The sequence below is a fragment of the Hyperolius riggenbachi genome, chromosome 7 (genome assembly GCF_040937935.1).
Source record: "Hyperolius riggenbachi isolate aHypRig1 chromosome 7, aHypRig1.pri, whole genome shotgun sequence".
NCBI classification, from domain to species: domain Eukaryota; kingdom Metazoa; phylum Chordata; class Amphibia; order Anura; family Hyperoliidae; genus Hyperolius; species Hyperolius riggenbachi.
The window spans coordinates 155,568,876-155,593,038 of record NC_090652.1 but is presented as its reverse complement, the minus strand read 5'-3'; the positions used below and the strand labels follow the sequence as shown (position 1 = coordinate 155,593,038).

Here is a 24,163-nt window from a genome sequence, read left to right as displayed (position 1 = left end):
CTTGCAAAACATGACACCTACTGTCAGAGTGGTCCCACATGTTCCTTCTCCAAGAGGCCATCCTAGGGTAAAACTACTTCCACTTTCATACTTATCATGGCACTTATTTTCATTGAGGTGCAGGCTTGAAAGGTCTACATTAGCAGCTAGCAGGTCTTTTTTCTGGAAGGTGACATTAATGTAGGAGGTACCACACTGTAAATCTGGACACAAATCTGTTGGGTCTAAAAAACAAACAAAAATAGTATTTTTAGGAGTTCAGTTAATATTTTTTTTTCATCTATACAATATGTTTAACTGGTCCCCCAAAACCTATGTCTTCAAAATTTGCTGATCCATCCTTCTGTGTACCCTAACCATTCACGCCTTTGGTGGTAGTATAGTATAAGTAATAATGATATCAGAAAAAAGTTGAGAACTGAATAAAAACATACAATTCACATCCAATGCAGCCACAATCAATGTCTCAATTCACACATCTAGTCCTTTCAGCAATAATCCTCAATATGTATCACACACTGCCAGGTCTCACCTCAATCTGATTGATGAACAAAATATAGATAGGTAGAAGGCTGCGCATCCCTGACCCAATACTGTACAATTGAATGGTTAATCGCTGTGGCGCACACCGCCCCCCCCCCCCCCCCCTGGACTAAAATGTACGCCCGCATCCAAACAATGCAATACTGGTCTATGGAGAAATTTTAGCTTCCATCATAGTTTTGCATGCAAAAATATAATATACTGGACATCTGCACCAACAGCGATTAACCATTCAATTGTACAGTATTGGGTCAGGGATGCGCAGCCTTCTACCTATATTTTGTTTCCACAGTTCTGTAACTACCAGGCTAGCAGCACCCATTGTGCTATCCTGTTTTGCATGGTAAGTATTTAGTTTTGCATATGTTTTGCATCTGTCTGATTGCTGAGTGTGCATTTAAGCTATTTAAGCGGTGCATATGAGGTGATGAGTCATTCAGTTGTAGCCCATGTTGGTGAGCGCTTGCTCTGTTTTCTGCTGTCTGTATTGAATGTAAGTTACACATTTTAGCATAGCTGCTGCCAGGGTAAAGACATTTGCTTTTAACTTAGGTCAGTTTAGTGTTAGGACATCTGCTCTGGAGATTTACCTCAACGTTGGTGCAGATGTCCAGTATATTATATTTTTGCATGCAAAACTATGATGGAAGCTAAAATTTCTCCATAGACCAGTATTGCATTGTTTGGATGCGGGCGTACATTTTAGTCCAGGGGGGGCGGTGTGCGCCACAGCGATTAACCATTCAATTGTACAGTATTGGGTCAGGGATGCGCAGCCTTCTACCTATATTTTGTTTCCACAGTTCTGTAACTACCAGGCTAGCAGCACCCATTGTGCTATCCTGTTTTGCATGGTAAGTATTTAGTTTTGCATATGTTTTGCATCTGTCTGATTGCTGAGTGTGCATTTGAGCTATTTAAGCGGTGCATATGAGGTGATGAGTCATTCAGTTGTAGCCCATGTTGGTGAGCGCTTGCTCTGTTTTCTGCTGACTGTATTGAATGTAAGTTACACATTTTAGCATAGTTGCTGCCAGGGTAAAGACATTTGCTTTTAACTTAGGTCAGTTTAGTGTTAGGACATCTGCTCTGGAGATTTACCTCAACGTTGGTGCAGATGTCCAGTATATTATATTTTTGCACGCAAAACTATGATGGAAGCTAACATTTCTCCATAGACCAGTATTGCATTGTTTGGATGCGGGCGTACATTTTAGTCCAGGGGGGGCAGTGTGCGCCACAGCGATTAACCATTCAATTGTACAGTATTGGGTCAGGGATGCGCAGCCTTCTACCTATATTTTGTTTCCACAGTTCTGTAACTACCAGGCTAGCAGCACCCATTGTGCTATCCTGTTTTGCATGGTAAGTATTTAGTTTTGCATATGTTTTGCATCTGTCTGATTGCTGAGTGTGCATTTGAGCTATTTAAGCGGTGCATATGAGGTGATGAGTCATTCAGTTGTAGCCCATGTTGGTGAGCGCTTGCTCTGTTTTCTGCTGTCAATCTGATTGATGGTTAGTTACTACACGTTTCAAGGGAACACCTCTCTTCATCGGGACATCAAGCCTAGCAGACTGGGATACTTGGTCACTAGTACTACACGGACGCTAGTCGGCTCATCATTGGACTTTTTTACAAGTCTATTGTGAATATTGATTGTGCCACCAGTTTGTAACATTGCTGGATTTATTTAAGTTATATATTTTACCCATAGAGGTTTTTTTTTATCTCTTTCAGAACATTCACTGCAGAGATGATCTAATTATCTCATAGTAACTGACCATCAATCAGATTGAGGCGAGATCTGGCAGTGTGTGTGATACACATTGCGGATTACTGCTGAAATGATTGAATGTGTGAATTGAGACATTGATTGTGGATACATTGGATGTGAATTGTATGTTTTTATTGTTTTTATTCATCATTAAAGCTGTAGTTAGCTAAGTGCGAAGGAGTTCCAAACTTTTTTTCTGTTTTACATTCTAGAGTGAGAGAAGGGACACTCTTTCACTCATCTCCTTGTAGCCCATTGCAGTACAGGGAAGGTGGCTATAATCATAAAATTAGTAATAATGATATCAGTTTTACCTTTTATGGTAATGGCTCCAAGACTTATTTGTGAATCTTGAGAAGATGAATTATTATTTGTGTTTCCTTCTGCTGGACAGATCTGCAGAAGACAAAATAATGTAAGACTGTACAAATTTGCTCTACAGTATGCATTTGCAAAACAATGACTAACATTGCAACAAGCTAATTCCCTTCATGGATTTATAACCATTTTTTTGGTAGTTATTGCTGTCTGAATAAATTAATAAGCTGATTATGAATAGTAAACACAATTGTTTAACAATAAATAGCTTCAGTTCAGCCAACCACCAACTATGAGTGAAAGAAAAGTTTTTGCGTCATCATTCATATTCTATGAAAAATGGTTAAGAAATCATACATTCTGCCAGGGTATGTAAATGTATAAACACAACTGTAAGCTCTTATAAGCACTTATATTGGGTGTCTTTACATATGGAATTTATTTTAACATGGGTTGGGGAAAGCATCACAGTCTGTATTCAACTCTCTAGTTAGCACATCCTGCCATTAATGACACATCTTGTCAATAAGATACATACTCAGAATAGAAAAATATCATTGGCTGCAGTGAGCCACACAATTCACTCATGTTTCACACAAAATGTTTAAAGGCCCTGTTTAATAATTGTAAACAGCAAAAGCAAACTCTTTGGCATCATTTTCTAAGAAACACGGATCCCTTAAAGCGACCTTAAAGAGAAACTCAGACCAAGAATTTAACTTTATCCCAGTCAGTAGCTGATACCCCCTTTTACATGAGAAATCTATTCCTTTTCACAAACAAACCATCAGGGGGCACTGAATGGCTGATATTGTGGTGAAACCCCTCCTACAAAGAAATTCTGAGTATGTACTCTTGGCAGTTTCCTGCCTGTGAACCTTGCTGCATTGTGGGAAATAGCTGTTTCCAACTGTTTCCAACTGCCAAAAAAGCATGCAGCAGCTACATCACCTGCCAACTGTAAAAACGGCACCATGTAATAAATGTCAGAATATAAATCAGGGATTTAAAAGATTTTACAATGGGCAAACACTGACTAAATCATTTATACATAATTATTGTAAAAAAATGAAGCACTTTTTTATTACATTATTTTCACTGGTGTTCCTCTTTAAGGGGAAAGAGGGTTTGATAACGTGCTGGAGGGGGCTTTTAAAGTCTCTAATTGAAGCATGACTGCATGTGCAGAGGGACTTATGCTGGGTTCACACTATGAAATTTTCTGGCCGATTTACTGTCAGATTGATTATCTCCAACTAGAGATGTCCCGAACGGTTCGCCCGTGAACGGTTCCAGGCGAACTTTAGGTGGTTCATGTTCGCCGGTGAAGACGAACTTTTGCGCAAGTTCGATTCACCCCATAATGCTCCATTGAGCAGAACTTTGACCCTCTACATCACAGTCAGCAGGCACATTGTCACCAATCAGACTGCACTCACTCTTGGAGCCCCACCCCCCTTATAAAAGGCAAGGTTCTGCAGTCGTTTTACTCACTCATCTGCCTCCAGTAATTAGTTAAGGGACAGCTGCTGACAGACTCTGCTAGGGAGAGTTTAGTTAGGATCTTGTAGGTTTGTTCCTAGCTGATTGTTATTCCTTTTCCTCACTCCCTCCTCCCTCACTCCCTCCTCCCGAACGTCTCATTTTCCAGGGAATTGTAGTATTTTAAAAGCAAGCTTACATTCCGTGGCTGGGAATTGAACCCAGGCTGGGCTGGGAATTTAACCCAGGTCTCAGTGTGCGGTAGGTAACTCATTTAACCAGTATACTACCAACAACACTACATGCTGAAGCCAGCCTAGCATGTACCATTATGATCAATCCAAGAGAAAAATTAGCTTGCTTAATCCACGTAATTGTACTATATCAAAAGCCAGCTTACATACCGTGGCTGGGAATTAAACCCATGCAGTTGCTGTTGAATGATTTTATGGGCATTTATATGTGTCTTTTGGAGGGAGGAAGTAAGTCTGCTCCAAGAAGTTTCAGCATGTAGTGTTGTTGGTGGTATAGTGGTTAAATTACCTACCACGCACTGAGACCTGGGTTCAATTCCCAGCCACGGTATGTAAGATGGCTTTTGATATAGTACAATTCCGTGGATTAAGCAAGCTAATTTTTCTCTTGGATTGATCATAATGGTACATGCTAGGCTGGCTTCAGCATGTAGTGTTGTTGGTGGTATAGTGGTTAAATGAGTTACCTACCGCACACTGAGACCTGGGTTCAATTCCCAGCCATGGTATGTAAGCTGGCTTTTGAAATACTACAATTCCCTGGAAGATGAGACCCTCCTCCCTCCTCCCTCCGGGAGGAGGGAGAGAGGGAGAAGGAGGGAGAGGATTCCTGATGTCATAAAGTAGTGTAGGCCTGCAATTGGACATTCAATGAGATTTCTGACCTTAAAACACTGCTTTGTATTAAATCCAGATTTTTTTTCTGGGACTTTTGATGTGTATTTTACTCAACCATGTCTTCCTCCAGGTATTAGACCCCATCTTTTCTATCATCTTTCTAATCAGCAGAAATTTTTCAAAATTTTGAAGTTTGCCTCCCCATTGAAGTCTATTGCGGTTCGCGAAAGTTCTCGAACGGTGTTCGCGAACCGAAAATCAGAGGTTCGCGACATCTCGATTTCCAACATGTCCGATTTGCTTTCCAATCAATTTCCAAGCATTTTCCAATCGATTTCCTATTAAAATTAATGGAAATAATCAATCTGACAGTAAATCGACCATAACATTTCATAGTGTGTACCCAGCATTACAATCAGTGACCTTTTTCTTCTCCGACCTCTAAATTAGTAATCTCCCTAATAAAACTCCATGCTGGCCCAACTGTTTAGTTTCAAGATGCTTATGTCACTCTTCAAAGCTTAAGCAGTCAATTTATTTAGAGGCTCACAAGTGCTCTAGGCCAATTTATTTTTGCACTTTTTTTAATGTATTTGTTATATTTCCTTGCTACTAATTAGCACTGCTGTGATGTGTATGACCACTTGTCACTAGTGTGAGACAAAGGACTTTTGCTTTAAGTTTCTATATTTTCTGCTAGCAGAAAGACATCAAAGCATTCCAAGAATTGACAGCACAACCTGTTCTGTCTGCTGAGGTGAAAGGCAGTGCACTTATCTCAAAAGAGATAATTCCTTTAAAGCTATTAATGGGTTAAAGAGAATCTGAAGGCAGATTAAAAATGGCTTTTTAGCTTATATTCAGCAGGGGCAGGTTTGCCCCTGCTAAAACGCTGCTATCCCGTGGCATAACGAGGGGTCTTTACCCCCCAAATCCCCTCCGTGGTGCCCGGGGAGCGCTTCTGTGTGAGGCAGGGCTATGAACTGCAGCCCTGCCTCACACGCGTCTGTCAGCGGCGAATCTCCGCCTCTCCTCCGCCCCTCTCAGTCTTCCTTCACTGAGAGGGGCGGGGGAGAGGCGGAGATCCGCCGCTGACAGACGCGTGTAAGGCAGGGCTGCAGCTCATAGCCCTGCCTCACACGGAAGTGCACAGGGGCAGCAAAATCCACGACCAAGAAAGTCGTGGATTTCGCAGGGGGGATGTGAGGGGTAAAGACCCCTTGTTATGCCGCAGGATAGCGGCGTTGTAGCAGGGGCAAACATGTCCCTGCTGAATATAAGCTAAAAAGCCATTTTTAATGTGTCTTCAGATTCTCTTTAAGTAAGGATGAACGAAGAATGAGTCTACAATCCACCACTTCCATCTTCCTTTCAACTCCAATTCCTGTTTTGTTTTTCTTGTATTTTTTAGTTATGGATAGAGGACTCCAAAGCACTAGGAACGTTGGGAATTTTGTGTTGCTAATTTCTCCATCCATTGAATTTCCCTTCATGTCTTACCGCTGGGGACCTCAATGAAGTCTGGTAGCTTTACTAATAAAATAATTAGAAAAAAAATTTAAATTGGGGCAATGAGGTACCAGACTATATCAGAAATAAAAAGGGGACTGGAGAAAGAAATAATCTCTCTATCAAAGGGGTCATAAAAATATATCTGAACCATACAAATCTTTAAAAAAAAATGAAAAATAATACTCAGTAAAAGAAATTTAGCGAACATAAAATCTTCCATTCGCGATCAACGAGCGTGAACTTCCACAAATGTTTGCAAACGTGCATACCCGGCGAACTGCCATACACTTCAATGGGCAGGCAAATTTTAAAACCTACGAAGACTGTTTCTGGCCAGAAAAGTGATGGAAAAGTTGTTTCAAGAGGTCTAACACCTGGACTGTGACATGCCGGAGGGGGATCCATGCCAAAAGTCCCACCAAAAATTACGCAGTTGACACAAAGTCGGGTTTTAATTCCTAAAGGGCAGAAATCACATTACATTCCTACAAATAATGCACTGGAGTGGTACTGTGCATGCACCTTAGTGAAGCAGCAATAGCAGTAGTATGCACAGCTCTGGGTGTCAGTGGGCTGTGGAGTGTCACACACAGAAATGCAATAGTACTATCAGAATACAGGGAAATTGGCTCCCAACATCCTAAGGACATAGTGATTAACCACTTGAGGACCACAGTCTTTCTACCCCTTAAGGACCAGAGCCTTTTTCTCCATTCAGATCAGCTTTCACGGTTTATTGCTCGGTCATACAACCTACCACCGAAATGAATTTTACCTCCTTTTCTTGTCACTAATACAGCTTTATTTTGGTGCTATTTGATTGCTGCTGCGAGATTTAGTTTTTATTATATTCATCAAAAAAGACATGAATTTTGTCAAAAAAATGATTTTTTTTTTTTACTTTCTGTGCTGACATTTTTCAAATAAAGTAAAATTTCTGTATACATTTTTGTCCAAATTTATTGTGCTACATGTCTTTGTTAAAAAAAAATCCATTCAGTGTATATTTATTGGTTTGGGTAAAAGTTATAGCGTTTACAAACTATGGTGCCAAAAGTGAATTTTCCCATTTTGAAGCATCTCTGACTTATCTGACCACCTGTCATGTTTCATGAGGTGCTAAAATTCCAGGATAGTATAAATACCCCCCAAATGACCCCATTTTGGAAAGAATACATCCCAAAGTATTCACTGAGAGGCATGGTGAGTTAATAGAAGATTTTATTTTTTGTCACAAGTTAGCGGAAAATGACACTTTGTGACAAAAAAAAAGTTTCCATTTCTTCTAACTTGCGACAAAAAAAATGAAATCTGCCATGGACTCACTATGCTCCTCTCTGAATACCTTGAAGTGTCTACTTTCCAAAATGGGGTCATTTGGGGGGTGTGTTTACTGTCCTGGCATTTTGGGGGGTGCTAAATTGTAAGCACCCCTGTAAAGCATAAAGGTACTCATTGGACTTTGGGCCACTTAGCGCAGTTAGGCTGCAAAAAAGTGCCACACATGTGGTATCGCCGTACTCAGGAGAAGTAGTATAATGTGTTTTGGGGTGTATTTTTACATATACCCATGCTGGGTGGGAGAAATATCTCTGTAAATGACAACTTTTTGATTTTTTTTTTACACACAATTGTCCATTTACAGAGATATTTCTCCCACCCAGCATGGGTATGTGTAAAAATACACCCCAAAACACATTATACTACTTTTCCTGAGTACGGCGATATGACATGTGTGACACTTTTTTGCAGCCTAGGTGCGCTAAGGGGCCCAATGTCCTATTCACAGGTCATTTTGAGGCATTTGTTTTCTAGACTACTCCTCACGGTTTAAGGCCCCTAAAATGCCAGGGCAGTATAGGAACCACACAAGTGACCCCATTTTAGAAAGAAGACACCCCATGGTATTCCGTTAGGTGTATGGTGAGTTCATAGAAGATTTTATTTTTTGTCACAAGTTAGTGAAAAATGACACTTTGTGAAAAAACAATAAAAATCAATTTCCGCTAACTTTTGACAAAAAATAAAATCTTCTATGAACTCGTCATACCCCTAACAGAATACCTTGGGGTATCTTTTTTCTAAAAAGGGGTCACTTGTGGGGTTCCTATACTGCCCTGGCATTTTACGGGCCCAAGACCGTGAGTAGTCTGGAAACCAAATGTCTCAAAATGACTGTTCAGGGGTATAAGCATCTGCAAATTTTGATGACAGGTGGTCTATGAGGGGGCGAATTTTGTGGAACCGGTCATAAGCAGGGTGGCCTTTTAGATGACAGGTTGTATTGGGCCTGATCTGATGGATAGGAGTGCTAGGGGGGTGACAGGAGGTGATTGATGGGTGTCTCAGGGGGTGCTTAGAGGGGAAAATAGATGCAATCAATGCACTGGGGAGGTGATCGGAAGGGGGTCTGAGGGGGATCTGAGGGTTTGGCCGAGTGATCAGGAGCCCACACGGGGCAAATTAGGGCCTGATCTGATGGGTAGGTGTGCTAGGGGGTGACAGGTGGTGACAGGAGGTGATTGATGGGTGTCTCAAGGTGTGATTAGTGGGGGGAATCGATGCAAGCAATGCACTGGCGAGGTGATCAGGGCCGGGGTCTGAGGGCGTTCTAAGGGTGTGGGCGGGTGATTGGGTGCCCTAGGGGCAGATAGGGGTCTAATCTGATGGGTAGCAGTGACAGGTGGTGACAGGGGGTGATTGATAGGTAATTAGTGGGTATTTAGAGGAGAGAACAGATGTAAACAATGCACTTGGGAGGTGATCTGACGGTGGGTCTGCAGGCGATCTGATGGTGTGGGTGGGTGATCAGATTGCCCGCAAGGGGCAGGTTAGGGGCTGATTGATGGGTGATTGATAGGTGATTGACAGGTGATTGACAGGTGATCAGTGGGTTATTACAGGGCGGGTGCAATTTCCGTAGCCTGTGAACGCATACACGCAGCTGCAACACTGACTACATGTATGGAGGCTGGCGTCCGCTCCCTGCCACAGCGTATGCAGAACAGGTTGAGCTGACTAGCCGACCACCAAGCGCGGAGGCCCCACGCATACTGGCTGCTACTGACCCTGACCTTCTGTGGGGGACCTGTCTGGAACAGCCCGGCTCACTGGATGACTGGACGGAAGCATGCTGATGCGGTGAGACACATAAATACCCGCTGAAAACTGTTGTCATGTGCTTGCAAGCTGAAGACTAACCACTTACGCTTACTGTTGCTGCAATCCTCTCCCCCTCTCTGAAGAAAGGGACATTGGTACCAGTACCAGAAAGGGTGTATGAGTGGCTATGCATGCTCTCTCGCTGCCTGGGAACCACAGCAGCACCCCGGAGGGGGAGGCTTGGCGGCGCAGCCGACCCCCCCAAGTGTGGCCAGCGCCGGGGAGAGCCGTCCGCACCCACCTCCTAATATTAAAAACAGCCACTTACCATAACGTCCATTGGGTTCTGCTACATGCGCATTAATTTTCTCATGGAAAGCATTTTGTGCAGTTTGTATCCTTTGGAGGCAGGTGGTGGATGGCTTGCTCCGGTGGTGTGAACCCTGGAGTGAGTGCGCCTGTCCTCCCCCCCCTCTGGAGTGCTGTATGTGAGCCAGCCCTGAGCTCTAAAGCTCGGGGTGACCCATGCTTCTCTCCTTTCTCATGTGGTGCCCCCAAATTAATGCGCATGTAGCAGAACGCAATGGACGTTAAGGTAAGTGCCTGTTTTTAATATTGGGAGGTGGGTGCAGACGGCTCTCCCCGGCGCTGGCCACACTTGGGGGGGGGCCGTCCACGCCACCCAGCCTCCCCCTCCGGGGTGCCGCTGTGGTTTCCAGGCAGTGAGAGAGCCTGGGACCCTGCGGTCCCCCCAGTTGTATAAAAAGGGGGCATTGGGAATCCTCCCCGTGGCGCTCCTGGAGGTAACAGTAAATTCGGGCGCCTGAGGCTAGTGGACAAATCGGGCGCCGCCATTCACTCCTATAATAAATATCGTTTAATGGGCGCCCAATAGGAAAAAAGGGCGCCGGATAAAACTAACGTTTTAAAAGCGGCGCCCGGAGACTTAATGTTTTATTACTGTTTCTCATGATTACACATTATTTAATGATTTATACATTTTTAAATATTATTTTTAAACGAAAAACAGTACAATATTTTTTTCCAAACATTATTTTTAAACGAAAAACAGTACTTTTTTTTTTTTTTTTTTTTTTTTTTTACATTATTTTTAAATGAAAAAACCAACAGGGGGGTCTTAGGTTTAGGCACCAACAGGGGGGTCTTAGGTTTAGGCACCAACAGGGGGTCTTAGGTTTAGGCACCAACAGGGGGGTCTAGGGGTTAGGGGTAGGTACAGGGAGGGTTACTTAGTAATTTTTTTTTTAAACGTTATTATACGTTTCACTATTTAAACGAAAGATTAACGTTTTTACAATTGCCGATTTAATGCACATTATTTAATGATTTATAACTTTAAAAAATATTAATTTTAAACGAAATACAGTACAATACATTTTTAAACGTTATCCATGCTTATCGTTAAAAACCCGGCGCCCTTTTTTCCCAGCGCCCCTTTTTAACGTACGCGCTCCTGGAGGCCTGGAGCACACCAAAAACTGCTAGCAGATCCGCAAAATGCTAGCAGATTTTGAAACGCTTTTTCTTATTTTTCTGTAGCATTTCACCTAGCATTTTGCGGTTTTGTAAAGCGTTTTTGGTGTAGTAGATTTCATATATTGTTACAGTAAAGCTGTTACTGAACAGCTTCTGTAACAAAACGCCTGCAAAACCGCTCTGAACTGCTGTTTTTCAGAGCGGTTTGCGTTTTTCCTATACTTTACATTGGAGGCAGAAATGCCTCCGCAATCCAAAAAATGCCTCACCTCGGGAGTATGCGTTTCAGCAAAACGCCTCCCGCTCTGGTGTGCACCATCCCATTGAAATACATTACCCAAGCGTATCCGCAGCCGCAAGTGGATCGCAAAACGCTGCCGAACCGCTCTGGTGTGCACTAAGCCGGATAGTGCTAATGTAGCATGTAGCAGGGTGACTGCTTTGTGGTATTGGTTTGTGCATGCATTTGCATGAGCATTGCCTCATAAATAGCCAATTAGGCCAGATTTGCAATGTCAGACTTGCTAGGGTAAGGCCTCTTTTCCATGGACTGTGAATAGGCAGTGAAATGGCTCTCAAACTCTCACAACTGCTCACTGCTGCCTGGTAACTGCTCACTGCTGCCTGGTAACTGCTTGCTGCTGCCTGGTAACTGCTTGCTGCTGCCTGGTAACTGCTTGCTGCTGCCTGGTATCTGCTCACTGCTGCCTGGTAACTGCTTGTTGCTGCCTGGTAACTGCTTGTTGCTGCCTGGTATCTGCTCACTGCTGCCTGGTAACTGCTTGCTGCTGCCTGGTATCTGCTCACTGCTGCCTGGTAACTGCTTGCTGCTGCCTGGTATCTGCTCACTGCTGCCTGGTAACTGCTTGTTGCTGCCTGGTAACTGCTTGTTGCTGCCTGGTATCTGCTCACTGCTGCCTGGTAACTGCTTGCTGCTGCCTGGTATCTGCTCACTGCTGACTGATAACTGCTTGCTGCTGCCTGGTAACTGCTTGTTGCTGCCTGGTATCTGCTCACTGCTGCCTGGTAACTGCTTGCTGAGCACACAGCTCAACAGTCCGTGGAAAAGAGGCCTTAAACTTGGTGTTTGAGCATGCATACATTTTCTCATGCAAAGTACTTCTTCTTCTTGTTTGAAGGTTGAGGCACTTAGTCTATTATATATATAGATTACAGGGAAGAACAGATGTAAATAATGCACTGGCAAATTCATAAGGGGGGTCTGAGGGCAATCTGAGCGTGTGGGCGGGTGATTGGGTGCCCGCAAGGGGCAGATTAGAGTCTGATCTGATGGGTAACAGTGACAGGTGGTGATAGGGGGTGATTGATGGGTAATTAGTGGGTGCTTAGAGGAGAGACCAGATGTAAACAATGCACTTGGGAGGTGATCTGACGGCGGGTTTGCGGGCGATCTGATGGTGTGGGTGGGTGTTCAGATTGCCCGCAAGGGGCAGGGTAGGGGCTGAATGATGGGTGGCAGTGACAGGGGGTGATTGATGGGTGATTGACAGGTGATTGACAGGTGATCAGTGGGTTATTACAGGGAAGAACAGATGTAAATAATGCACTGGCGAATTGATAAGGGGGGGTCTGAGGGCAATCTGAGCGTGTGGGCGGTTGATTGGGTGCCCGCAAGAGGCAGATTAGGGTCTAATCTGATGGATAACAGTGACAGGTGGTGATAGGGGGTGATTGATGGGTGATTGATGGGTAATTAGTGGGTGTTTAGGGTAGAGAACAGATGTATACAATGCACTTGGGAGGTGATCTGAGGGCAGGTTTGCGGGCGATCTGATGGTGTGGGTGGGTGATCAGATTGCCCGCAAGGGGCAGGTTAGGGGCTGATTGATGGGTGGCAGTGACAGGGGGTGATTGATGGGTGATTGACAGGTGATTAACAGGTGATTGACAGGTGATCAGGGGGGATAGATGCATACAGTACACAGGGGGCCACAAGACAAGCAGGACCGGCACCACTCTTGTAAATAGTATCAATGCTCTTTTATTGTCAACAAGGCATAGCAATGACAGACGCTGTTTCGGGACTCAGCCCTTTCTCGAACTGCATTAGCTTATGCAGTTCGAGAAAGGGCTGAGTCCCGAAACAGCGTCTGATACTATTTACAAGAGTGGTGCCGGTCCTGCTTGTCTTGTGGATTGTTGTAGGCCTCTTGGGACACTGAGGCCTTGACCAGGGCACACTCGAAGACTATTACCATTTGTGGTGCTCCTCCTATACTTTGAGTTTTGATACAGTACACAGGGGGGGGGGGGGGGTCTGTGGAGAATCTGAGTGGTGGGGGTGATCAGGAGTTCCCAGGGTGCAGTTAGGGACCTAATAAAAAAATAGCGTTAACAGATAGTGACAGGGAGTGATTGATGGGTGATTAGGGGAGTGATTGGGTATAAACAGTGGTCTGGGAGGTGGGCAGGGGGGGGGGGTCTGAGGGGTGCTGTGGGCGATCAGGGGGCAAGGGGGGGGAGATCAGTGTGCTTGGGTGCAGACTAGGGTGGCTGCTGCCTGCCCTGGTGGTCCCTCGGACACTGGGACCACCAGGGCAGGAGGCAGCCTGTATAATACACTTTGTATACATTACAAAGTGTATTATACACTTTGTAGCGGCGATCGTGGGGTTAACAACCCGCCGGCGCTTCCGAACAGCCGGCGGGTTGTTGTCTCGGGTGGGCGGAGCCAGTTGCCGGGGAAGCGCGCGTCATCAATGACGCAATCGCTCCCCCGGCATGCCAAAAGGACGCAACGCCCTTGGGCGTATTGCGGTCCTTTCGGCGTCCACTTTGCCGCCGCCCGGCTGTGGGCGGTCGGCAAGTGGTTAAGCTACACTACTATGAGGCCAAAGAAGCCTTGCTTAAAGCTGCACTCAATTCCTCCTCAATCTCCTTCAAAGGAGATGATCTCTCCATCTACAATGATCTATCCCTAATTACGGAAGCTAAACGCAAAGTGTTGAAACCGGTTACCCAACTACTTAGAGATGCGAAGATCCAGTATAAGTAGGGTTTCCCATTAATCTCATAGTGTATCGCCAAGGCCTCACCTTCACACTATCAGACAATGATGACGCACCTCTTTTCCTGAAGCAGATGGGTCTTCGTCTCCCTACCTCGTCAGCTCTCCAGCATCTGCTATCTCCTACGGCCAGATCTCCACCTCGAAAAATCTGTCATATATCGGACTGGTCAAGAGTTCCTATTCGCTCTCTTACTTACCCAGACAACCTAGAGAATATGGATGTTCAACGTACTTGATTACTGTTATACCTTCCTGGATCTTATCCTCATATCTCAGGACCTTTCTTCTGGATCGCAGTAATTATCTTGCAGTGTATCCCTATGTTTAATAGTCACAATGTCTTAAACATTAATGTTGCAGATCTCTTTGATTAATATTTTGATGGGTTATGGACATCGGGGTCAGGCTTGTTCTTCCTGGCTGTCCGTATGTACCCCAGGGGTTTCGCACTTGTGGCTCCCTGGACCTCCAGAGGGCCGTGAACCCGCACCTGCTCCCCACTTATACAACTTATACAACTATATTTAGTTGTTACTTCCTGTTGCCGCGTTTTTAATAGTGGCTTTTGCTGTTTCTTTAATTTTTTACTGTTCAGTTTTATCCCTTATACTCTGTCATTTTTTGCTGAATCTTTATTTCTTTTCTATTTGCATTTTTCTCAGTCTCTCAGAATGGAAGCTAGGTTAACTAATGTGAATCCATTTTCTACTGACAATGGTTAAACTTGTTAGTGGAATGTAAGAAGAAAACAGCAGTACCTGGCACCAAATGCAGCAAGGCAGGTTGGGACACAGAGCATGCACATCCGAAGTCTTTTGCAATCCAGTAAAGTAGAAGAAAAAACGGGGCACCACTTCTTAAAATCCCTTAATTCCGGTGGGGGAAATAGCAGGTACACAGCAGTGCCTGACAGCTGTTTCGTTGGTTTAAACCAGCTTCTTCAAAGGCAGATTGTACAAAAGACACCATAAAAATTGCTTCTTTAGTACTGTGGTCGTGGTGAAAGCCAATGACCCCTCCTATCGCTCCCATCCAAATAAGCCATCCCATTGGATAATAGGCAAAACGGACTGCCTCCTTGCCTATCAGAATGGCAGCCATCCGGCGCTCAGCCAACCACTGATCTCCGCCGCGGCTTAACCAGAAGGCCATGTGTCATCGGAAGTCCAGTTGCCCAATCGGCTTAGAGAGGGGCGGGATCACGGCTCACACACAATCAGCAAGAGAGCGAGCAGTGAAAACCAGTATGGAACGCATCTGATGCGGAAATACTTCCGCAAAGGGAGGCCACAGCCTACCTCATCGAGTCACATGGGCAGCTCTAGCCAATGGCGAGCAGTGGGTCTCCCTGCATCTACGTCTCAGAACTCCTTCTGGTCATTGGCTTTGCACTCCCAAGCCAGAAAACGCCCACTCACGATGTAAACACTGATCGCACTCCTCATACATTGTAAACAAAATAATTAAAAACAATGAACAAAGCTTCAACTATAAATATATACAACAAGTTAAGAAAGCTTTTCAAAGGACGTGCTCCACAGTTATATGGGCACATGTTTAAATAAATAAACATGAACCTCTTCAAAATCGAACAGCATGGGTCATATCAGAACTTAGTGGGGGTCGATCAATATGGACTTAAAAAAAATGCAATTTGTTTCTATCGTTAAGGCCCAAAGGTCCACAGGCTTTTGTTAGTGAAATGATTCTAGCCTCTTGCTGTAATAGTAACATCTCTCGATTACCTCCTCTTCGAGGTGGTGGGACTGTCAAAATACCCAAAAATTGCAAGCAACCTGCATTACCATTATGTTGTTCCCTTGCTAAACGAAGCAAAGCAGCTGTGGGCACCATTTTGCTAGGGGGGGATTTTAATTTAGCCTTCTCATCCAAAATGGATAGAAGCATTTGCACCAGCATGTCCTCTGGATCCCAGCATGATTCAATGTACAAAGAGAGAAAGACCGGCACCAGATGAACTCCGCAGACTGCAGCACAGTAGGGGGTAGTTTGGTTGCCTTTGAGAAAGCAGGTTGCCCTGCGAAACGGCTGTCAGGCCATAACCACTGTGTATGTCAATTTGTATGGGGATGAATTAAAGGCTCACTTAAGCATCATTGCTGTGGCTGGTGCCCGGATACTTTTTGCTACTTTTACACTTGGATCCCAGCACGAGCGTCATTCACATAAATTCCATACACTCCTAAGAAGGTATGGTCTGCTTGATCTCTGGAGGATTCTAAACTAGAGGTAGCCCGAACCTCCAATTTTCGGTTCGCGAACAGCGAGCGCGAACTTCCGTGAACCACAATAGACTTCAATGGGGAGGCGAACTTTGAAAACTAGAAACACTTATGCTGGCCACAGAAGTGATGGAAAAGATGTTTCAAGGGGTCTAACATCTGAGTTTGTGCATGGATGAGTGGGATAGACGATAAGAGTCCTGGTGAAAAATCTGGATTTGACGCAAAGCAGTGTTTTAAAGGCAAGAAATCACATTGAATGCTAAATTGCAGGCCTAAAGTGCTTTAAAATATCTTGCATGTGTATACATCAATCAGGGAGTGTAATTAGAGTACTGCTTCACACTGACACACCAAACTCACCGTTTAACGCACCGCAAACAGCTGTTTGTGTAGTAATGGCCATGCTGGACTGGTCATGGCGAAAACGCAGGCCGTGGCGGTTTTCAAGCCCATATGGTCGCCGGGCCGTGGTAGCTCAATGATAGAACAACAGTGACTGTCCAGCTGATCAAATTTGGTCTGTCCACGACCTTATTATCTTGGGTGTGCCCCCCCGAGACACTCAAATTGCCGTCGGTTATTGCTTCATTGGGATACGCAAGCCCCTTCACTGCGGCAAGGTAATGATCACGAAGGGGAATTGGCACTTGTACATGCCTTTTGTTTTGTTGTTGCAGCCAGAAAAATTAGGCAGGCATGTACACGCACCAGAAAAATAATTGTTCTTCTGCCGCCGCCGCCTCCTCCTCCTCCAAAGAAACACCTTCCTCATCATCCAAGTCTGACTCCTTCTCCCCACACGACTCTTCCTCCTCCTCCTCCTCCCCCCTCTGTGCTGCCGCAGGTGTTGAGGAAACATCTGGTTCTGATGAGAATTGATCCCACAACGCTTTCTCCTGTAACTGTTGTTCCCATTCACGCTCCTCCACAGCTTGATCCACCACACTCCAGGAAGTAAGCGTACGGGATCAAGTCGCTGATGGTGCCTTCACTGCGACTCACCAGGTTGGTCACCTCCTCAAACAGCCGCATGAGCCTGCATGCATTTTGCATGATTGTCCAGTTGTTGGGCCAAAACATCCCCATCTCACCAGACAGTGTCCTACTGTAATTGTAGAGGTACTCGGTGACGGCTTTCTCCTGTTCTAGCAGGCGAGAGAACATAAGGAGGGTCGAATTCCAGCGAGTCGGGCTATCGCAAATCAGGTGTCTCACCGGCAACTTGTTTCTCCGCTGAATATCGACAAAGCCTGCCATGGCCGTGTAAGACCGCCTGAAATGCCCTTACAACTTCCTGGCCTGCTTCAGGATGTCCTCTAAGCCTGGGTACTTGGACACAAATCTTTGAATGACTAGATTCAGCACATGTGCCATGCAGGGTACATGTGTCAGCTTTCCCAAATTCAAAGTGGAAATGAGATTGCTGACACCGTTGTACCTGGCATGCAGCATAGGCTGTGTAGCTGCAGAGGAGATCGCAGCACCAGTAGAGTTGAACTGCCACTCAGCCAAGGAGGAGGATCACGACAGCGAAGAGGATGTAGCAGGAGGAGAGAAGGTGGCAGGAGGCCTGCCTGCAAGCCGTGGAGGTGTCACAAGTTGGTCCGCTGCACAGCCACGTACTCCCTGCTTGTCAGCGGTCACCAGGTTGACCCAATGGGCTGTGTAAGTAATGTACCTGCCCTGACCGTGCTTGGCAGACCAGGCATCCGTGGTCAGGTGGACCCTTGACCCAACGCTGTGTGCCAGAGATGACACCACTTGCCTCTCAACTTCCCGGTACAGTTTGGGTATCATCTTTTTAGAGAAATAACTGCGGCCTGGTATCTTCCACTGCGGTGTCCCAATGGCCACACATTTACGGAAGGCCTCAAAGTCCACCAGCTGGTATGATCTCAGCTGGAGAGCTAACAGCTCCGCCAAGCCAGCTGTCAGACTCCAGGCAAGGGAGTGACTGGCAGAAATTGGCTTCTTCGGCTCAAAAATTTTCTTCACAGACACCTGGCTGCTGTGGGCAGAGGAGCAGGGACCGCTCAAGGTCAGAGGCGGAGTGGAGGAGGGTGGCTGTGAAGGTGCAAGGGAGAAAGCGACTGAAGATGCTGCACCTAAAGAAGGAAGAGGAAAAGGAGGGTGGCTTTTCTTTTGTGTGCTGCTTTTCCTCTGGTGCTTTTCCCATTGCAGTTTGTGCCTTTTCTGCATGTGCCTTCATAAGGCACTTGTCCCTACGTGGGTGTTGGCCTTTCCCCGGCTCAATTTTTGGAGGCAGAGAGAACAGATGGCATTGCTCTGATCTGAGGCAGACACATTAAAACATTTCCAAACCGCTGAGCCCCTCTGGGGTGATGGCACTATGGTGGTATCAGCAGCTGACGTTGAAGGGCGTATTGGTTGACTGTCCATAGGTGGCGATATATGGCGCCGGACACTGCCACCAGCTGTTTCTGACAACGAGCTCCCCCTGCTTCTTTCAGCAACTTGTCTCCTCCTAGTCCTCTCTGGCTCCCCCTCTGAACTGTCCCCTTGGTCATCTCGTCTCTTAGGAACCCACGTGGCATCCGTATAATCGTCATCATCATAATCATCCTGCCCAGCTTCGCTTGCCTCTGACACCTCATAAACTGCACCAACAGCAAGTACTTCAACAACCTCCTCCTCACACGTTACATCCATAGTGTCGCCTAACTCAGACATATGAGGTGGCGTAACTTGCTTAGCACCTTCATCTTGTTGTAACAATAATGGCTGTGAATCAGAGATTTCCCCACCAAATAACTCCTGCGAAGTGTCAAATGCAGTGGATGTGGTGCTTGTAGTAGCACTGGTGGCTGTGGAAGATGAGGTCTTCTGTGTTAAATAGTCAACCACGTCCTGTCAATCTTGGGAGTTGATAGGACGTGCCTTCTTTTGAGCAATGTACTTTGGTCCAGGGCCGCACAAAATTACATCAGCATGACCTCGCACAGACCTGCCAGGTGGCCTTCCTCTGGGTCTGCCTCTGCCTCTACCTGTTTTGTCTATTTTGTCCATATCGGGGGGGATGAAGTGAAAGGTATGCACTGACTTGACTAATACAGTGTGCAGTCACACAGGTGCAGTTAACAGGTATGCACACTGTGTGCGCTCACGTAGGTAGGTGGGTGCACTGAACAACAGGTAGGTATATGCAGTGATGGGTATGAAATGTGCAGCTGTAACACACACACGTACCATGAACAGGTACAGTGACTGGTGGTATTAAATATCACACTGCTTGTGCTCACGTAGGTAGGTGGGTGCACTGAGCAACAGGTAGGTATATGCAGTGATGGGTATTATAATGTGCACCTGTCACACACAGACAGGTACCGGACAGGCACAGTGACACTGTGTGTGCTCACGTAGGTAGGTGGGTGCACTGTGAACAACAGGTAGGTATATGCACTGTGCAGTGATGGGTATTATAATGTGCACCTGTCACACACAGACAGGTACCGGACAGGCACAGTGACACTGCGTGCGCTCACGTAGGTAGGTGGGTGCACTGTTAACAACAGGTAGGTATATGCAGTGATGGGTATTATAATGTGCACCTGTCACACACAGACAGGTACCGGACAGGCACAGTGACACTGTGTGTGCTCACGTAGGTAGATGGGTGCACTGTGAACAACAGGTAGGTATATGCACTGTGCAGTGATGGGTATTATAATGTGCACCTGTCACACACAGACAGGTACCGGACAGGTACAGTGACACTGCGTGCGCTCACGTAGGTAGGTGGGTGCACTGTTAACAACAGGTAGGTATATGCAGTGATGGGTATTATAATGTGCACCTGTCACACACAGACAGGTACCGGACAGGCACAGTGACACTGTGTGTGCTCACATAGGTAGGTGGGTGCACTGAAGTGAACAACAGGTAGGTATATGCAGTGATGGGTATTATAATGTGCACCTGTCACACACAGACAGGTAGCGGACAGGCACAGTGACACTGTGTGTGCTCACGTAGGTAGGTGGGTGCACTGTGAACAACAGGTAGGTATATGCAGTGATGGGTATTACAATGTGCACCTGTCACACACACAGGTAGTCACTGAATTTGCTGGGCCTGGCAGTGGCACACACAGTAGGAATTACCAAGGCTGTCTATGCAACACAAGTGTCTGTGGGACACACACACACACACACACACACACACACACACACACACACACACACAAAAAGATCACAAGAACAAGATTAGCTCTCAAAAGAGCTGTTGAGGGGTCCTTTTTTAGCAATAAGAATCAGCAAGGAGCAAGCTAACAAGCCTACAAGAGCCTAACTAAGCTTTCCCTATAGGTCTCTGCACAGCAGCTCTCCCTTCTCTAATTACTGCAGGCGCACGAGTGAGTGAAAAGCCTAATGCTGCCTGCCTTTTATAAGGGGGGGGGGGGGGTGGGGCTCCAGGAGGGAGTGTAGCCTGATTGGCTACAATGTGCCTGCTGACTGTGATGTAGAGGGTCAAAGTTGACGATCATGATGCACTATGGGGGAGAATCGAACTTCCGGAAAAGTTTGGGGTTCTCCGCAATCGCGAACCTCGAAAGTTCTCCAGGAACCATTCGCCGGCGAACCGTTCGGGCCATCTCTATTCTAAACCCCACATCAACAGAATATACCTTCTTGTCTCCACCTCATGCAACGCACTCATGCTTGGATATTTTTTTTGCTAAAGTAACTGTCTTCCCAATTTTGACAATCAATCATCAATCCTACCACCATGCTGTCACCCTTGTTTTAGATTGGATGACTACACATAAGCACCTTTTTTGGCGCCTCAATGAGTCCTTATTAAAGAGAGTCTGAAGCGAGAATAGATCTCGCTTCAGACCTCATATATAGCAGGGGCACGTGTGCCCCTGCTAAAACGCCGCTATAGCGCGGCTTACCTGGGGGTCCCTGTCCCCCCAAATCCCCTCCGTAATGCGGGGGAGCGCTTCCTGGTTGGGGCAGGGCTAACCGCCGCAGCCCTGCCCCACGCGTGTCTGTCAGCGCGTATCTCCGCCTCTCCCCCGCCCCACTCAGTCTTCCTTCACTGAGAGGGGCGGGGGAGAGGCGGCGATGCGCGTCTGATAGACGCGCTGTGAGGCAGGGCTGCAGCCGTTAGCCCTGCCTCTAGGAAGGGCTAATCTGCGACCAGATTTCCGACCAAGGTTTGCGGGGGGTGGGTTGGGGGGTCAGGGACCCTCGTTTAGCCGCGGGATAGCGGCGTTTTAGCAGGGGCACACGTGCCCCTGCTATATATGAGAGCTGAAGCGAGATTTAGTCTCGCTTCAGTGTCTCTTTAAGGGACAAATCCCTCATTACAAAACTCTCTGATGAGTTGCAAGCTTTTTTCGAGACCAATAGCCACTCTGTTTCCTCTTTTGGGGTTGCTTGGGAGTCGCATAAAGCCTTCATTCGAGGCCTCTTTATTGCTGAAGCATCTAAGCGCAAACAAACCTCCTCACAAAAACTAGTAGCAAGTCTAAATAAAGCCCTCCACAACGCGCACTCCCTCTACAAAGTACAACCCACCCAAGATCAATTTTGTCTTATCCGAAATTTGAAATTAGATATTCGTACCATCCAATCTAACCAGCTTGAAAAAAGTTTGAAATGGACAAGACAGTTGTTTTTTGAATGAGGTAACAAGCCACACACTATATTAGCACGAAAATTGAACCCAAAAGGATCCTATCAGGCAGTCCACTCTTTGAAAGACACCAATGGTACCCCCTACTATGACCCATCTAAGATTGCACAGATCGTCACCTCTTTTTATGAAAAGCTTTATAACTTACCTAGTCCTACCACGGACCCAACTTACTTAGATAAAGTTTTCAATTTCCTAGAGGAATTGAATCTACCCAAACTGACCGTAAATCCCTTATTGCTCCTATTACTACCTTAGAAGTACTAGTGTAACACCTCTTTAATGCTTTAGGTGTAAAGAACTCTTACGGACACCAATCAAGTTCTTTTTAAGAAATATTTGTATTAAAATCATAAGTATAAATAGTTCAGTGACAAAGCACATTAATAAGCTTTCTTTTTCAGCACCTTTGTGAGCATTTTTCCACACTACAAAGCCTCAGTCCCTTGCTTTAGCTCATCTAAGTGAAGACATCTTCCATGCTCAATCCTTCCAGGAAAAAAGGCTCTGTTTTCCTGTCAGCCGATCAAGAATTGTAATCCACAAGGAAGTATAGCAATCCACGCATCTTGTGTAAGCAGTCTTTTCTTTCTTTTGCAGATAAACAGCTCCAACACTCCAAGGTTCATCCAGGTAAGTGTGATTCAAACCTGCAATCTTTTTAGTTCCTGGTATTGAATGTGTATTTAATAGAAACTTTCAATGCTCTTATTTTTCTCAACAGGACTCCATCCAAGTTACTGCAGATTATCATACAGGTAGACTCCTACTTAAATTAATTGAACTGGTTTGAATAAAATATCTAATAAACTTCCTTTTCTTTCAGAAACTCAGAACATCACTTCCACAGGTAAGTATACTTTTCTTTATATGAACAAAAATAATTCAGAGAAATTACTGCAGGAAAATTCTCATAACTTGTACACATAGATAGTGCATATAGTAGAGAGGCTGTGAACACTTTCTTTAAATTCTTTTATAGACTCCTGAGGCCTCTTGGCAGCAGTTTGATTCACTTCACAGATAGAACGTCTTTGGGATTCTTTTACACAGCTTATAAACTCCAGAGAATCCCTGAATGCTTGGCTTGAGCTAGGAGTAGTTCATACATTAATACTTAGATCAATTAGCCTTCTTTACATTAATTTTTCCATAATGTAGCTTCTGTCACAAGTTTATCTTTTCCTCTCTTGCATGCTCTGTCTTCATAGATTGTCTCACTGTATATAGAGTTGGGCCGAACCTCCGATTTTAGGTTCGCGAACCTGGTTCGCGAACTTCCGCGGAAGGTTCGGTTCGCGTTAAAGTTCGCGAACCGCAATAGACTTCAATGGGGATGCGAACTTTGAAAAAAAAAAAAAATAATTATGCTGGCCACAAAAGTGATGGAAAAGATGTTTCAAGGGGTCTAACACCTGGAGGGGGGCATGGCGGAGTGGGATACATGCCAAAAGTCCCGGGGAAAAATCTGGATTTGACGCAAAGCAGCGTTTTAAGGGCAGAAATCACATTGAATGCTAAATGACAGGCCTAAAGTGCTTTCAAACATCTTGCATGTGTATACATCAATCAGGTAGTGTAATTAAGGTACTGCTTCACACTGACACACCAAACTCACCGTGTAACGCACCGCAAACAGGTATACAGTGGCGGGTCCACTGAACAGAACAGGTATGCAGTGGCGGGTTCACTGAACAGAACAGGTATACAGTGGCGGGTTCACTAAACAGAACAGGTATACAGTGGCGGGTTCACAGAACAGGTATGCAGTGGCAGGTTCACTGAACACAGCAGGTATGCAGTGGCGGGTTCACTGAACAGGTATACAGTGGCGGGTCCACTGAACAGAACAGGTATGCAGTGGCGGGTTCACTGAACAGAACAGGTATACAGTGGCGGGTTCACTAAACAGAACAGGTATACAGTGGCGGGTTCACAGAACAGGTATGCAGTGGCAGGTTCACTGAACACAACAGGTATGCAGTGGCGGGTTCACTGAACAGGTATACAGTGGCGGGTCCACTGAACAGAACAGGTATGCAGTGGCGGGTTCACTAAACAGAACAGGTATACAGTGGCGGGTTCACTAAACAGAACAGGTATACAGTGGCTGGTTCACTA

The 24,163-nt window shown here is 45.6% G+C and overlaps 1 protein-coding gene across 1 annotated transcript in view; it reads right to left on the bottom strand.

Moving 5' to 3' along the window:
* The window catches only part of LOC137524663 (uncharacterized), a 104,778-nt gene that overhangs the window by 47,685 nt on the left and 32,930 nt on the right, over positions 1–24,163 (bottom strand). Inside the window, exons 7-8 of the mRNA XM_068244786.1 lie at positions 2,636–2,717; positions 22–224 (exon numbers count right to left, since the gene is read on the bottom strand). Of these exons, the coding sequence (XP_068100887.1) occupies positions 22–224; positions 2,636–2,717 (285 nt within the window). The remainder of the gene's footprint in view (positions 1–21; positions 225–2,635; positions 2,718–24,163) is intronic.